Raw genomic sequence first — 18,002 nt, forward strand, 5'->3', positions numbered from 1 at the left:
TCAGATCTCTGTTTGTGTTAATGTTATTCTGGGCCTTTAGGGTTGCATAACTAGCTGGTGGAAGGAATGGAACCGGAATCACAATGGGTGACATTCAGTGGGGACCGAGTGTTATGGAAGTATGACTGAGGGAGTGCAAGACAGACCAGAATGGGAAAGGGGCATTTGTCCACTTGAGGAACTCAGGTGAGGTGGAGGTAAGCCAATGGGTTCAGATGCAAGAGTTCCTGGAGCTGAGGGGAAGCAATGCTGGGAAGGTTTTTCAGCATGAGAATCGATTGGTGGTCAGTACAGGACAGGTTTTGGAAGCACTGCGGAAATGTCTTAGCGCAGCCAGTCTCCCAACAATGGAGTGTGGTACTCATTCCTTCTGCCTAGGAGCAGCATTGGAAGGTTTCAGGTTTGGGATGGGGAGGACAGGCTGAAGGGCCTGGGAAGGTGGGAGAGCAGATGTGTGGGCGCTATGTTGGGTATGGTCTGGACCAGGGATACTCATAGTACGGCCCGCGGGCCGCCAGCGGCCCGGCAAGCCTTCCTTGGCGGCCCGCGGACCTTGCAGACATCGTGCCGGTGGTTGCAGCAGCGTGGAGCTATGGGGGCCAGGCCGGGTGATTCTTTTAAAAGCCATTCACTTGTTAATAAGGCTTTGTTGTACTTCACCTCTTCTTAGCGCCCCTGCATCTCCCCTCTGAATGAGTGGAGATGCAGGGGCGCTAAGAAGAGGTGAAGTACAACAAAGCCTCATTAACAAGTGAATGGTCTTTAAAAGACCCGTGAAGTACTTGGGTGCGCCGGCTGTGTGCGCTCTGTCCACTCTGTGCCCCGCCCCGCCTCCCCTCTCATCGCGCCTGGCTCTGCCTGGGAATGAATGTCATCTGAAGTTTCTCAGCTCTCGCATAGTGCGTTCAAGGGCAGGTACCTCCAACTCTGTGAGCAGAGCCCTTAGCTCACCCTCTGCCTTGCGGATGGCTGTTGCGAGGTCACTTGGGGCCCACCTGCTGAGCTCCTTGTCGCTGTGTATGAGGCTGAGCAGATCAAACACCACGAAGAAAGCACTGAACACTACGGTTGTGCTCCCGGCTATTCTGGCTAGAAGGCGGCCACTGTTCAATACCTGGACGGTTTTAACTAATTTGGAGAGATGGAGGCCGGCCTGGCTGACTCCGAAGCACATGTTCCCAAAATCCGCGTTTACAGTCTCGGCCAAATCTCTGATTTCCTCCGCCAGCTGGTTGGCAGCCGTCATGTGTTTTTTTTTATTCTCTCCAGCCCCCTTTCACACTCCTTCAAGAGCCCCTCCACTTCGTCTTTGTCTATTTTGCTGTTGATCGCATCCACCACACTTGCCCCTGCAGAGGTGACTCCCCCTGCGGTGGAGAGGCCGAGTCCTACAGCAGCTGCCCCGAGGGATGCCTCCCCTGTGAACGGTGCAAGGACCAGCCCTCCCAATGCCAGCAGTCCCCCAGAAACACCCGCGAAGCTCCCGATGGAGACAGAGGGAGAGAGAGACAGAGACAGAGACAGAGAGAGAGAGAGAGAGAGAGAGACAGAGAGAGAGAGACAGAGACAGAGAGAGAGAGAGTGACAGAGAGAGAGAGAGTGAGAGAGAGAGAGAGAGAGAGAGAGAGAGAGAGAGAGTGACAGAGAGTGACAGAGAGAGAGAGTGACAGAGAGAGAGAGAGAGAGTGACAGAGAGAGAGAGAGTGACAGAGAGAGAGAGAGAGAGAGAGTGACAGAGAGTGACAGAGAGAGAGAGTGACAGAGAGAGAGAGAGAGAGAGAGTGACAGAGAGAGAGTGACAGACACAGAGAGAGAGAGAGAGTGACAGACAGAGAGAGAGAGTGACAGAGAGAGAGAGAGAGAGAGACAGAGTGACAGAGAGAGAGTGACAGACAGAGTGACAGAGAGAGAGTGACAGACAGAGAGAGAGAGAGAGTGACAGAGGGAGAGAGAGAGTGACAGAGAGAGAGAGAGAGAGTGACAGACAGAGAGAGAGAGAGAGTGACAGAGAGAGAGAGAGAGTGACAGAGAGAGAGAGAGTGACAGAGTGAGAGTGACAGACAGAGAGAGAGAGAGAGAGTGACAGAGAGAGAGAGAGAGAGTGACAGACAGAGAGAGAGAGAGAGAGAGTGACAGAGAGAGAGAGAGACAGAGTGAGAGTGGCAGACAGAGAGAGAGAGAGAGTGACAGAGAGAGAGTGACAGACAGAGAGAGAGAGAGAGAGAGTGACAGAGAGAGAGAGAGAGAGAGAGACAGAGAGAGAGAGAGAGAGAGTGACAGAGAGAGAGACAGAGTGACAGAGAGAGAGTGACAGAGAGAGAGAGAGAGACAGAGTGACAGAGAGAGAGAGAGACAGAGTGACAGAGAGAGAGTGACAGACAGAGAGAGAGAGAGTGACAGACAGAGAGAGAGAGAGAGAGACAGAGTGACAGAGAGTGAGTGACAGAGTGACAGAGAGTGAGTGACAGAGTGACAGAGAGAGAGTGACAGACAGAGAGAGAGAGAGAGAGTGACAGAGAGAGAGAGAGAGTGACAGAGAGAGAGAGTGACAGAGTGAGAGAGAGAGTGACAGAGAGAGAGAGAGAGAGACAGAGTGAGAGTGACAGACAGAGAGAGAGAGAGAGAGTGACAGACAGAGAGAGAGAGAGAGTGACAGACAGAGAGAGAGAGTGACAGAGAGAGAGAGAGAGAGAGTGACAGACAGAGAGAGAGAGTGACAGACAGAGAGAGAGAGAGCGACAGAGAGAGAGAGAGAGAGAGACAGAGAGAGAGAGAGAGCGACAGAGAGAGAGAGAGAGAGACAGAGTGAGAGAGAGAGAGACAGAGTGAGAGAGAGAGAGTGACAGACAGAGAGAGAGAGAGAGAGAGAGAGTGAGAGACAGAGAGACAGAGAGAGACAGAGAGAGACAGAGAGAGACAGAGAGACAGAGAGACAGAGAGACACAGACACAGACAGAGACAGAGACAGAGAGACAGACAGACAGACAGACAGACAGACAGACAGACAGACAGACATGTGTGAATGCCTGGTCTGGTGGCTCAGTGGACAAAGGCGTCCGCTGCAGGGGCCTGTGTTCAACCTCATGGTCATAGTTTTTTGGGGGGGGTCTAGCCCCGCCCCCTCCCCCACTGGCCCCGCCCCCACCGGTGCGGCCCTCAGCCAGAAACCACACTGTAAATTTGGCCCCCGAGAGAAAGTTAGTGAGTACCCCTGGGACTCTGGACTAACGGGGCTTTGCTTTGTTTGGCAAGTACTCCTGGTGCAGAGGTTCACCAATGGGACATATGGATTTGTGGGCACTCTTTGGTGAAGTAGTCAGGGCACAGGGAGAATGCAGTTTGGATGTTACCACTAAAGTGCACAGGTTTGGCCTTTGGGGCATGAGTTGATGCAATTAGTGCCGGCCTTGTGGGAGTTCATGGCAACAGGGGCAAGCCCAATGCTATGGTGATTCTCCTGGGGTAAAATGATTAGGTGCAGTCCACAGGCGGGAACTGATAAAGCCCATGAGTGGGCCTTGGAGGTGCAGAAGATCAGCTGGATGACAACTGAGGTGTTCTTGACATGTTTGCTGCCCGGGAGGGCATGGTGACGGGTGCAGAGGCCAGCTGCGATTGACAGGACCTGAAACAAGCTGAACAGGGAGATGATGGGTTTCTGCAAGACGAAGGGGGTTCGGGCGATATCGCATAAGGTCAGGTCTCCATCCTTGTTCCGCCATGATGGGGTACATTTGTTCTAGAAGGGGAACAATTCATATCTGGAAGGGCTGACAAGGACACTGGAGGAGGGGGTTAAAGAGCGCCAAAGAGTCTGAACTATGGGGAGAGAAATGACACCTCTGAGGTGGGTCTTTTTGGTGACAGAGAAAGGCAAAGCTATGGACCTGATTAGGTGAAAGCTGTGGGTGTAACAGGGAGTAAAGGAGGCACGATTTGGCGGCAGTCAAGCTTGACAATAATATAGTGAATTCCAGGATGAGGACCACAAGAACTCACGGCATCGTTAAAAGTTATGTGCAATTTCAGAAGTCTTATGGGGGGGTGAGAGTTAGAATGGGTGCTGCATTGGAGAGCTGGGATGGGGTAGAGTTTTCTGTTAGTTCAGTCTGCAGGTTAGTTTATGCAGCTCAGCCGAATGGCTAGGAGCACTTCTTGCCTTAAATAAAGTGCCCTTTAGTACTCAGAGCAAAGGAGTAGTGTGAGAATTACCTCCCAAGCAAGGTCTGTGTAAATGATCGAACATTAGAGATACTGAAACTAATGCCAGAAACTAGCAGACACTTAGGGCCAGATGTATGACCCTCAATGTTTGCGACTCGCAATTTGGATTTTTCTGCAACTCACAATTTGTGAGTCGCAAACACTGATGTACAACAGTGTCTGAGACACTGTGTGTGATTCCCAAATGGGTAGCAAAGGACCTGCCTCATTAATATTCATGAGGCTAGTAGCATTTTGCGGCCCATTGGGAATGGCCAGCACTCACAGGGATTGTCGGCAATAATAAAGGAATACTGACACAAGGACACTGATACTGGGACATTGGGACAAAAGGACATAGAGTCCAAGAATAACACAATGACCATGGGAAGCTGACACAGATACACTTACATGGGAACAAGGCGACTAGGCATTGAAGGCAGAAGCAAGAATACTAGGAGACTTTGGTCAATAGGGTGTGGACATGGCCACAAGCAAAACTACAGCCCCAAGCCACATAGCACAGTTGAACATAAGTTGTCAACACTAATAGATAATCTCAATGACAGATATTTCACTGTTCAAGTGCCACCCAATGTTGCTTCTTGTGGGAATAAAGACTAAAGTGACCATTTGTACAAAAGACTGAGGGTCTGAAAATAACTCATTCTCTATACAGCTTGCATAGTGTGCCTGTGCCTTACAAGCTTCTATATGACTGCTTTAGGTTTCAATGTCCTCTTAAACAGGGAAAATGACATTGCCCAATGTAACAGACCATAAGACCTCCTAAACATCAGGATAGGGTCAGTTCAGACAAACCTCACCCTGTAGAGTAGGGCAGAATGTGCAGAACTTGCAGCATGCAACCCGCTGTCCGGCTGCTGTGTGAAACTAATGCAGTATCTTTATTTCAGCCATATCCACTGACCACTGCCCAACGGCCTTATGACGTGGGGGCAAACTTCAGCCAATCCCAAAATGCTGGAGTTTGTTGGCCTCTGCCCAGTAAGAAAAGTGAAGCCCTGGGATCCAGTTAAATGAGGGGATCTTCATGGCACTGGGCCGCTTGCCATCCATGCCCAGCACACCACAGACACTTCTGCACATGTATAATGCAAACACTGCAGCCCTGCTGATGTAACACGACATGACATAGATGTACTGCTGGGCACAATGTGGAAGGAATTCAGGATGCTGTGTGAAAGTAAAACCTCATCCATGCCACACATTCCTCCTGGTACAGGGAGCAAGGACACGAATAGTGGTCCACCTCCTGGTGAGAGTGCCCAGACTTCCTCCGCGTCCGTCCTGGCGAGCTCCTCAGGAGCTTTGCTCGGTGTGTTTATGGGCTACTGGAGTTCAGCAGCAGTGTGCATCCTATATAGGTTGCATGAACCACATCCTTCCCTCTGACTTCCACTGCAGTGTGTGTACCTGATGGCTACAACAATCCTTTGACTGCAGCATCAGTCCCTGCTCAGGGTGTGGTACCTAGGGTACAGTGAAGAGGGTGTTGCCATGGGCATACGTCTGTTGCTGGTAGAAGCCAGAAGACTCGAGATATTCCAGAACCCCTCCCCCCAAGCGCCTGTACAATATCGTAGGTGGATGTGTAGCCTCTGTGCATGTGTGTGTGTGTCTCCATGTGAGTGTGTTTGTTAGCCGTGCATCCACAGGCAACAGCACGCTTTGCAGTATTCTGTGGAGTTCACCTTAGAGGAGGCGAGTAGGTGCATGGGTGTCAAGTCCCCAAAAGCCCATTACAGTGTTCATCTTTCGACCCACCGTTAAGCTCTACGGAGCCTCCTATTTCCTGCTAAGGAGCTAAGGGCAATGCAAGAGGGCTTTTACCATCCTGTGCACTTTCCATCCCTGCTGCTGTCTTCGGGACACCTGAGACCTGTGGCAGTGTCACAGGTGTGTAAGAGCAGCTCAGCAGCCTCTTCCTCCCGGTCCTTCCAGTTGGTGCTCATAGAGGGATGCTGAGGCTAGCTTCTTCGCTTTTATGCTGTCTGTAGGGGTGTGATCCCAGGTGCATGCTACCCAGTGCCTTTATTTGTGTTTGAATTTGTGTTAGCTCAGCATTCTCGATGACATTGTGGGTGTGAGTAGAGGGTGAGTCAAAAACAAGCTCGTGGGGTGATTCGTGTTCTTCTGGGTTCTGCCAAACTGTTCTCTGCTCGATTGGAGCGGTTTCTTTTTGGGTAGGTGTGGTCACAGAAAGTCATTGAAAAGTATAAGACTGTTTCCCATTCAACGTGACGAAGATTATGTCAGTGCAAACGTCTGCCATGTTTATTTGAAGTGTGAATCTCATCGTGGTGCAAAGATTTGCATGCTTAAATCCAGAATGTAAACTTCTTCTTTTGATGTTTTTGGTCCTGTGGCCTTTATTAAAACGAGCCCACAGAATCCACACAAATGATTACTATGAAATGATCAGTCACCTTCAGAGGGATTCCTTGCAGCGTACACCTTTGAGACCCTGGTCTCAGCCGTGCCTTTATGGCTTCAGGCCTCGAATTAAGCATTGAGCACACTGCCACGGTGCGCCCTTAACTTGCAGACCAGCACAGTCCATCCACCACAGCATGGGTACTCGCAAACATTTCAAGAGGGGATAAACAGAGTGGTGTGTGATGTGACCAAGGGCCACATTGATGCCAGTGCGGTACGGCCGGGCAGGGGGTTATTTTCAGTAAGATGGGTGTAGGGGGAGCAAAGCATATACATCTAGTTGCTGAATTGCACAATGTGAAACCAGAAAACCTGGGATTAATCCAGGCTTCTCCACTTTACCAAACTGTGTGATCCTGGGCAATAGTTTGTATTTTACTTTCCCTCCTTTTTCTTCATTATTTCATATATGAGGACCTCGAAATGCATGAATTCAGGACGCGTGCTGTACAAAATCTTCTCCAGTGTTTGATTTAATAAACTATAATGTTTTACCTGTGTAATAGGAACCCCGGTCACCCAAAGAGTGCACATTACAACTAACTTGCCTCTTTAGTTCACTATTGGTGTTGTTGTCAGGGTGAGGTGGAAGAATGTTTCTAAATTCATGTGTGAAAACTATCACTTTTAAAATAATACTTCTCAATGCACTTATATCATCTAATGTACTGACGTGAAGGGTTCTGCGTGTAAATTAAATACACTTTTTGGAAGTTTTAAGAGACTTTATCATATTTTTGCACTTCTGCTGCAAGATGGCTTTAAAATTGAAGGCGCTACTAAAGGTTAGTGGTGCGGAACTCAATAGTTACTTCCTTTCTTTAACCCCAATTAACCTTCAAATAAATGCTTGACTGTTTATTTAACATCTTTTATTGTACTATCTTTCTAGTAAACAGTGCTGCTGTCCACCAGGGGGCAGCATGTAAAGGTCGGGAGGCCCACATACGGTCCCCAGGCCGTACTTTGAGTATCAATGATCTACAGCAAAAAAAGCTCTGTCTTTGGTGCGGGTGCCAACTCTGACAGCCCTAACGTGTGATGAGGAAAGGACGTTAGTAAAGACAGAGCCGCAGTTGGTAACCATGACTCCATCTTTCATTGAGGGTAGACCGGCATCTGTTTGTAGCGGTAGAAAGGCATCCCCTACAAGTGGCTTCAGCGTGTTGTGTCGATCACCTGCAGGGGATTCCATGAGGGATCCCATTGTGCCCTGTGATCTCCTGCCCATGAGTGCGTTTAGGATGGGAGCATTGACTGTGTGCCACTTCTATGCTACTGGTGGAGCAGGTAAAGCAAACATTTGTATACCTTCTCTCAAATACAGCAAATGGCTCACTACAATCAGTGTGCCTCCCAAGAGTTTTTTTGCCTCTGCTCCCACGTGTGCAATACGACGCAGGTGCAAAAGTAAAGTGTTTTCTCCTTTGCATTGGATACGCCCCCATGCCATGGAGCGGACATCCCATTGTGATTGAGCCATGGTCGGATTGGTAAGGCGGGCACTCGGGCAATTGGCAATGGGCTTGTATCTGAGTTGCAGCTGTGGGCCGCTTTTCTGGGCAGGATGGAGGCCGGTTTGGATTGTGTCTGTGCAGATGCTGCCAGTGGCCCAGCGGGGTCTGAGCAGCCTTACCAGAGGCCGGTGGGCCTCTATCACTTCCATTTTACCAAGAAGACAGCGGTTTCATTCCCAGACCATCGCTGAGCCGGCCCATTAATGTATGCAGATTGAGCAGGAACAGGGAGCTTGAGCAGAAGTGGCCTCATTTCTATTCAGGTGTGGTTCACCAGTGTGAACTAATCAATGCACACAGAGTTCTGGCAGCATTTGCATTTTTTAAGATCTCAGTGAAGTTAGGAAAACACGCCCCTTTTAGACAACCCTCCCCAATTCATAATACTTAAAATACTGAAGCAGTGTTTTGCGAAAAGGCGCATTCCGCAAAATCGGGCCTCTTCTTTTTAGGGTGCCCGGGCCTATATTTCATCCCATTCTAACACTGGATTGAGCGAGTGTAAAATGTGCACTGGTATGATCCATGTTATAGAAGGGACAGCACAAGAATCTGTGGACCCTTGTGCAATAGTGGCAGTGCAGAAGCGGCTGGAAACCCCCTTTGTGGCCACATGGCACTTTCCTTTAATCATTCATTCAATGTTATTTATTGTTGCAAAGGGACCCCCAGTAGCCATCCTGAACTCACAAAACCATTTGGAGGATAATTCTGGAGGGCTTCCTTGCTGAATAGGAACCAGAGGCTCTTTTGCAAACATACTTATGGTGCTAAACAACACACTCCAACTCTCCTGGCTGGAGTCCCACTTTTTATTTTACAGCAAATAATGTGCTCTTGCTTCAGAATCCACCTTTTAAACTTAAGCACTGCAGGGGCTGAACTTCATTTGTTTAAATATTTATGCCACCTGCACATTCTGCATTTGTTTAAATCAAGTATTCTGCATTTGTTTAAATCACATAACCTGAATTTATTTGAATCAAGCATTCTGCATTTGTTTATATCCAAAGAGCTCCTCTCCCTGCAGCTATTGCCTTTATTGCTGTTCTCTGATGTGGAGACAAATTATGAAAAAGTTTGTCTAAATTCTCTTGAGTAACAGAAAACCTCGCCTTAGGGAACACTGTCTCTGGAATAGAGAGATAGAGGCTCGCCCTGTCTGATTACAGATACAATAGGAATACTGGAAGCACGGTAGAGGCTAATGAGAGGGGGATGAGGTGAGGTGCTGCCTCTGTTGGTGTATCCTACACCCTGTCCTAGAATTTACCCTCAACTCGTCCTATGCCTGTATGTAATGAGCAGCATGATCTACCAGAAGAGTCCTGCTTGGGCCCTACATTTGTGCACATTCCTTGAAAAGCAACATATATTTATTATTATTATTATTATTATTATTATTATTATTATTATAGTGTACCAGTAGTAATACTTTTGTCAAATCAAAAATGATATTCTTAAAATGTAAATTACTTCTGGAGAGAGATCCCAGATAAGGAAAGACCAGCTGGCAATGCATGGGTTAACCCTCCTTCTGAATGTAGAGTGGGTTTGTTAAATATTGCAGAGATAAAAAAGTTACCTTGGGTTTAATCTTCCAATTCCACACTTTGAAAAATAAAGACTAAAAAAAGCAACATATGAAGTACTCGATTGGACATACCTGGTGTGTTCTCTTCGTCCTCTTCCATTTTCCTTAGTATTGATCTAACGATGATGTTCTCGGCGCGTTGCACCACGCCATCGAGTTGGTGTCCGGGCTGATCCCGACCTTCTCCTGGCATTGACTGCCCCAGGGTGCCTGAGATGTTGGCCAGCCCCAGAGAGACCAGCAGTAGTGCCAGCTTCGGTGATGCCATTCTGGCTCGAAGCACAAACACTGCAAAGAGAGAGAGAGAAAGACCAACAGAAAATGTGAAGAAGACAGACAATGAGGGTGGCAACTTGTAAGGGGATCTCTATTTTGAGTGCAGTGGAATCTTTGCTATCCCTGTTGAGACTATTGAGGAGACTCTCTTTGTCGGTTTGTGAAAAACGCGGACCCAGCTACTGCAATTGAGGTCATCCTATATCAGGATTGATGGGAATTGTGGAAGCACTGCTACATGAATGTGGAGATTGATGGGAATTGTGGAAGCACTGCTACATAAATGTGGAGATTGATGGGAATTGTGGAAGCACTGCTACATAAATGTGGAGATTGGTGGGAGTTGTGGAAGCACTGCTACATAAATGTTAGATTGATAGGAATTGTGGAAACACTGCTACATAAATATGGGGATTGATGGACATTGTGGAAATACTGCTACATAAATGTGGAGATTGATGGGAATTGTGAAAGCCCTGCTACATAAATGTGGAGATTGATAGGAATTGTGGAAACACTGCTACATAAATGTGGAGATTGATGGAAATTGTGGAAACACTGCTACATAAATGTGGAGATTGATGGGAATGGTGGAAACACTGCTACATAAATGTGGAGATTGATGGGAATTGTGAAAGCCCTGCTACATAAATGTGGACATTGATAGGAATTGTGGAAACACTGCTACATAAATGTGGAGATTGATGGAAATTGTGGAAACACTGCTACATAAATGTGGAGCTTGATGGGAATTGTGGAAGCAGAGCTACATAAATGTGGAGATTGATGGGAATTGTGGAAGCACTGCTACATAAATGTGGAGATTGATAGGAGTTGTGGAAGCAGTGCTGCATAAATGTGGCGATTGGTGGGAATTGTGGAAGCTGTGCTACATAAATGTGGAGATTGATGGGAGTTGGGGAAGTAGTGCTACAAAAATATGGGGATTGATGGGAATTGTGGCAGCAGTGCTACATAAATGTGGAGATTGATGGGAATGTGGAAACAGTGGAATTGTGGAAGCTGTGCTAACTAAATGTGGAGATTGATGGGAATTGTGGAAGCGCTGCTACAAAAATGTGGAGATTGATGGGAAATGTGGAAACACTGCTACATAAATGTAGAGATTGAGGTGAATTGTGGAAGCACTGCTACATACATGTGGAGACTTAACCTGGAGGATCCTTGCTACTAATGTAGGGACATTTTGACTGCAGGAAGCACCGCTGACAGTGTGGTGATCTTCTGTGTAGGTTTGTGGGAAATATAGATGAAATGCTACAAATGTTGTGACCATTTCTGGGCGATTGCAGAACCTATGACAGCAATGCTGTAGTTGTGTCGATCATCTCTGGAGGGTTGTGGATAATTTGGCAGCTCTTGTGCAAATGTGGTGATCTTGCTGCAGGATTGGGGAAACCCAGGAAGCACTGCTGCAAATATGGCGACATTGTCAGGGTGTTCGTCCATTCTTTGGCAGCCGTGGTGCAAATATGATGACAACGTCTGCAGGATTATGGAGATTTTGAAGCACTGTTATAAATGTGGGGACATAGTCGGGACGATCGTAGGAACTGTTGAAGCAAAGCTATAAATGTGGTGACTGATTCTAGAGAATTTTGTACGAAATTCTTAAGCACTGTTACAGATTTTCTGTCCTTTTCTGTTGGGTTGGGGTAAATGTGGAAGCAGTGCTGCACAGGTAGTGGCCTTGTCTGCTGGATTTATGGATTTTTTGGCCACACTGGTGACATTTTTGAGTTTGTCAGCAGGATTCTGGAGATTTAGAAGCACTTCTACAAATGTTGTGACATTGTCTGGCAGCTTGTGGAAACTGTGGAAGCAGTGCAACAATTATGGAGACATTTTATGCCTGGTCAGGGAACCTGTGGAAGCACTGCAGCAAATGGGAATACCTTATCTGGAGGTTTGAAGATTCTTTGGTAGCACTGGTGCAAATGTGGTGACCTTTTCTGCAGGACTGTGGACACTGTGGAAGAACTGCTATCGATATGTGAACTTGTTTGCAGTTAAAGAGCTGTGGGAGCCTTTCAGCAAATGTGGTGACTGTGCTGGAGGCCAATCTGAATTTTGAGAAGCACTGGTGCCAATGTGATGACTTAAGACAGCATTACGGAAACGGCACTAGGTAGACAGCATGCATTTCCTCCCGCTTTTCTGATCCCAGAGGAATTTCATAATACAACAAGCATTTGCAATGCAATAGGTCTCGCATTACTTAAAGTTTGAGCTATTTTTGTTGCAAGTAATAAAGCAACGCCACTAGCTCAAACTTTCAGTAATGCGAGACCTATTGCATTGCAAATGCTTGTTTCTTTCTGGGCCAGGCAAGGTGAAGCAACACAGAAAGGTTGCGGACAGCAATACGGAAAGGCGGTGGGAAGCAAAAACTATGGCACGGAAAGCAACATAGAATGCTTGGTTGAATGATGCAACACCGAAGGTAGGTAGGGCGGAAGCAACACCGAAGGTAGGTAGAGCGGAAGCAGCATGGAGGGCGGGCAACATGAATAGCAACATGGAGGATGAGGTACACAGATAGCAACACAAGAGGCAAGAGCGGAAGCAACACAGGGGGCAAGAGCGGAAGCAACACAGAGAGCAGGAAAAAGTATACAACATGGGCAGCATGAAGAGAAAAGTACCACACAGGCTAAAGAGCAGGGCAACAAAACAAAGAAGGGGCATTAACACATGAGGGTGAGTGCAATACATAGGGGGTGGGAGAAAAGTACACATACAGGAGCCGAGTGAGAGCATTACAGAGCACAGAGGACTAGAGAAGTACATGAGGGAGACAGCTGGAAAACACTTGCACTGTCATTGAAGACTTATACAGAAAGAAAAAATTAGTACCTGAAAATTTAACAGTGAAAGGACACGAGTAATGAGGACATGATCCAGGGTTGGGCAAAGAACAGAAGGCAAGTCAACACAAGCTAATGAATACAAAGTAAACAAATGAGAGTGAGGCCAAAAAAGCAAACCGTGGGTAAGCAATGGCGAGCTCTAAGCTCACGGTAAGAGGACAATAGATGTTTTCGCACACAGCTTGAAGTGACTAGTAGGCACGACCTAAAAAAAAGCAATTGTAGGGCCATTAGGGGATTACATGGGATGTGAACAATCACTAAATGAGGAGGGCATCGCAATACAGACTATCGACTAAAGAAAGACGAGTGATAACTCGGAGCACAAACTCGAAATTAAAGTATACAGACCTAGATGCACACGCCTTGCTCTTAAAGTAGGGAGAACAGAGGACAACGACATTGAGCTAATAAAAAGGAAGAGAAAAACGAAGGCACAGACCACCTACACTGTGAACATACATTAAAAGCTGAAGTCCAGCATCGCTTACCCTACGCTGAAGGTAAAGAGGGTTAAGGGGAAACACAAGACTCACTAATGAGAAAGTAAAATTCAAAAATAATTGTATCAAAGACGACCTCACTGCGGATATATGATTTGCCTCCCCTCGAAAGGAGGTTAGGGTAAATGGCTACAGGTAGCAGGAGCAATGATGCTGATGGTCCTAGAGACATAATGCTCACCCGGCATCGGAAGCAGGAAGAGGACAAATACAGCGGTGCACTGACACAACCTGCTCCATCTCCCTATCGCCTCTGCTGTCATCGTCCTAATACTCCTAGCAGCCATAGTTGAGTGTACTTCCGGCTTCGAAAACCCAGTTCCGGAAACAACCCAGCTTCTGTTGGTCTCTGGTGAGTAGGCTGAACACAAGCTCGTCTTTTGTTTCAATGAGCACTCTGCTCTTTCGTCCCTTTTCTTTGTCAAGAACCAAGGAACTACATGGAAATAAAGAGACCCTGGAAACAGACAAGCTCTGAAGGCACAGTTTTCTTTTTGACTAGTCTGCGATGCGGGCGTCCATCTTCCATTGGAGTAGATTTATACTAACTACCACCAAGCTTCACATAGAAATTAAACTTTCCAAAGACTTTTTTCTATGCGCCAAATTATATATGTTATAAATAATTATAATTGTGATTATAATGTGTATTTTACGATTCTTGATCTTCTGTAAAATCGAGCCCATATAATTTACACGGTGCGTACATTTTCAGAAACAACTACTTTAGCGATTGTTTTGAATTAAAAACGTCGCAAGCAAATAGGTGTCATTGTGGCTTAGGTTACATTAGAGTAACAAGCAAAAGAGAAAGCAGCTCCATATATGGGCCGGGGAGGAGACCTGCGAGGGAGAGGGCTGCCCTTGCATGCGCGGTACCTGTAACTTTCGCGTGTTCTGCGGCTCGTGCCCAGTGGCGGCATGTGCGGACTTCAAAACCGCCGGACTTTAATGAGTGCTGCGCGGCTCGTGCGTCCCAGGGAGGTGGCCGCCAAAGTGCCCAAGGCAAAAAAATTCAAATCACAGTACAGGAAGTCCGGCGGGAGCCCACCCCGCCTTCGTGAATGGTGCATGGTGTGGCCAAAGCAGGATTTCAGGCGGGGCTCCTGTGAGCAAAACGGAGCCCCGCGTGTTGCTGCAGTGACCGGCAGGAACAGCAGAGGAGCAGCGCAGAGTCCCAACAAGAGCCGGTAAGTGCTTGGAGCACGCGTGCGCATTTAAAAAAAAAAATGAAATTGCATGAGGCTGCTCAGGGCGGAAGAGGACAGGAGATGTGCACACCGCATGGCTGTACGTGCGCGTACACCAACTCAAATCGACCAAAGCCTGCGCGTGCCTATCTCCTGTCCCACTTCCGAGGCAAGTCAGCAACAATAGATCTCGCTGGCGACAGCAGCGCTTCGCGCTGCGTTCGCCAGGCGAGACCTAAAAAGGGCATGGGATATTAGTGCACCCAACTTCTTTGTGGTCAGGGCACACAGATTGGCTCGACACTACGAGGAGGACGCCGTGCTATCTTGCTGGCCTAGCGGCCCCATGGATACAAAACAAAGTGCCCACGGCAGGGTGGTTAATTATTCCACCTTTCCCAATGCTATTACGCATTGGAATTACAATACAAAGAACTTTGTGCCTACCGGGAGTTTGCTATTTGTAGAGACTGTAGCCTCTCTGAAATTTGACTGGAGGTTTCTGCTCGACCCAGATTTTGTGAAATTATTCATCACTCTTGGTATTAACACACAGATATCGAATTTTGATGCAATTTTCTCAAGGACCGTTTCCTGGCGCTTGAATGTCATTTGTCACTAATGCATCAAACTATTACCGCCCTGAAGAAGTGCATGTTTTCACTGGATGAAACATGTTGGCTGATATTTTCCTGAATTTCAAATGAATCTACAATAAAGTGAAGAAACGCAACTGGATCTTGTCAGAAGTTGACATTCTCAAATTGTTCTATAGCTCATTGTAACACATTATCTCTTCATTTTATATGTGGTGCAGCTCTGTTTTTGTTTGTGCACCCCACTTCTTTATTAGTCACTGGATGGTGAAAACTAGCACCAGAGCAATGTATATTGGGATTTGTTCATGTGCATGCGGGCGTTGCCCCAGGCAGATGAATGTCTTTCGCTAAGGTGCTTGTGCTGTATCGCAGATACAGGTGCATCAGCAAATAAACACTGGAGGGTCAGGCTAAATGTCCTTCACCCAAAAGGTGGTTACAAAGCAAGGTACTTGGAAGGCAATTGCATACCTCTTGCAGTTTTTGAAAATTGCCATCCAGCACAGAGAACAAAATACACTTCTCTTTGTCCAAGTCTATTTCCCTAACAATCAGAGTTCTAGAATATTGTTGTCAGCTGGGATTTTGAGGGCAACCGTGATCTTTCACCGTGGCATCATTCACCAGATGGCCCTTTTAAGACTGGGACTGGCCTATGGGAATTTCCCAAGAACCTCACAAGGTGAAATTAGAACTTTCTGTTCAAAATGCAACAAGATTTATCAAGCATGAAGAGCCCAAGCGCAAATGGCGTTGTGTTGCAAAGAACTAGTGTGAAATGTTATAACTTCAGAAAGTGGTAAGTGCTCATCCATTTCTGATGAATTATGAACGAGTCGCTCAGACACATTTATTTCAGTGTAACTCTGAGATCCCTGCGGAGCTGAGAAGTTTGACTTGGAAACAGAGGACAATTTGTTCTGAGCTTGATGCTCAATCTTATCCTAAAAATATAATTCTGCAACTGTCTGTTGCTAAGTGGTACACTGGTGTGTGTCTAATCCAATAATCTGTTCTGCTGGGGATGTTTCTCCCACACAGAAGTTATTCTTCCTGACTTTCTCTGATTGTGTGTTTTCAGACAATGGTAGCAAATTATGATTTGGCATTGAAGGCACACAACAGCATTTAGGAATAGCCTCAGGCTGGCGTTTTCGAAACTCTTTTGCTGAGGTTTTAGAAAAGCTGAGATGGAGGTGATAGTCCTTTTGGTGACTGTGGGTTATTGTGGTGGCCTAGTTAGTAAGAGCCTGTTGGGAATCGTGTAGGGTGTGGAGTTGGTGTTTGGGGGTGTTTTGTTAGGGCATATTAGCTGCAAATATGGATGTGTGAAAAGGCATATTTTAATTTCACAAAATTCTGTGAATGCTGAACTAAACTACTCTAATGGCTCAAAATGTGGTTTGCTGATATTACACGCAAGGGCATCGCTCGCTTTAAAATCAACGAGATACAGGCAGGGGGCTGGTTCGAGCAGAAAATGTCGCTTAACAAGATTTTGTTTCTGTTCAAACCAGTCTCCAGCAAGCAAAAGTAACACAAACTTTCTTAATGCGGTGTTTCATGAATTTCAAGTACTTTGGCTAACATGAAATTCGCAAAATTTTGCAAGTGTAATTATAGTTTTGCATGGGAGCAGCTGTGATGTGGTCTTGGTATGGACCTGGAAGAAGGTCAGGAGTGGACAATAAGAGACATGCTGAAAGGAAGTAGAGCTGATGGCTTAGGAAAGAAAGATGAAGAGATATGAGAAGGATATATATATATATATATATATATATATATATATATATATATATATATATATATATATATATAAACATTTTGCGAAGATTCGTCAATCGGCGCCAAAGTTATTGGGAGTAGAATGTTGCGGATTTCCTATGGAAAATAGGTCCTAACTATAACTACCTAATAGGTAATATCTATATATATATATATATATATATATATATATATATATATATATATATATATATATAGGTCATGGCTTGTAAGTAAGTTAGATGATGGTTGAGACCTTCGTGAGGAAGAAGACATGCTGATAGTTTGGTAAGATGGTGAATGAGGATATGGTCTCTATAGTAGTGTTAGGTGATTCAAGACAGTAGGGGCAGGAGAGGGCAGTGCTAGAGAGGGTGGAAGTGGTTACAATGTGTTGGGTTGTGATATTCAGGCTGGATGGAGGAGAAAGTAAGAGTTTTCAGGGTTTTCGATGGTTAGGACAGTACACAGCCGTACTCTCTAAACCAGGTTATTTACATTTCAACGCGGAGAGGGCGGCGAAGTGTTTTTAAATTGGATTGAATTGTTGCATCAATGACAATCTGGAGACAATGGCGCTCAGGTGGATATGGAGCAGTGTTTGAACAGGCAGGGCCGCGGGGTGGCGTCTAGAGTGCCAAAGCCTAGTTTCCAATCGTGTGGACAGAGGACCTGCCACCGACAATATATACTGTTCTGTTGTGTGTGCGCTCTGTCTACCCACACCTGAGGGGCTTGACCCACACTGCTTGAAGGAGAATCTCTTTCCAGCAATAGCAACTCTTTTTTTGCTTTTCGTAAAATTGGATACTCGTGACAGCGGAGGCAGACCGTCACACTCCACCCCCCAGGCTGCACTGTAGTTGTGAGTTGCATTATTCTATTGTGTCAAAAACAGACGTAGGAGGCAAAAATTATGATTTTGATTTTGAACTTTATAAAACTGAAAAAACCCGATAAAATGACTCGGTCATATCTCTGGCAATATTTCCAACAACTTATGTT

At 46.3% G+C, this 18,002-nt stretch overlaps 1 protein-coding gene and 1 pseudogene across 2 annotated transcripts in view; both read right to left on the reverse strand.

Annotated features, from left to right (window-relative positions):
- Positions 1-18,002, reverse strand: part of TRH (thyrotropin releasing hormone) — a 68,695-nt gene that overhangs the window by 12,826 nt on the left and 37,867 nt on the right. For both annotated transcript variants that reach the window (XM_085624457.1, XM_085624458.1), the window contains exon 2: positions 9,847-10,062. In XM_085624457.1, coding sequence (XP_085480583.1) covers positions 9,847-10,042 — 196 coding nt within the window. In that variant the 5' untranslated portion in view covers positions 10,043-10,062. The remainder of the gene's footprint in view (positions 1-9,846; positions 10,063-18,002) is intronic.
- Positions 872-4,004, reverse strand: LOC146797437 (apolipoprotein L3-like; annotated as a pseudogene).

This window comes from Triturus cristatus, chromosome 9 (assembly GCF_964204655.1).
Source record: "Triturus cristatus chromosome 9, aTriCri1.1, whole genome shotgun sequence".
NCBI lineage: Eukaryota > Metazoa > Chordata > Amphibia > Caudata > Salamandridae > Triturus > Triturus cristatus.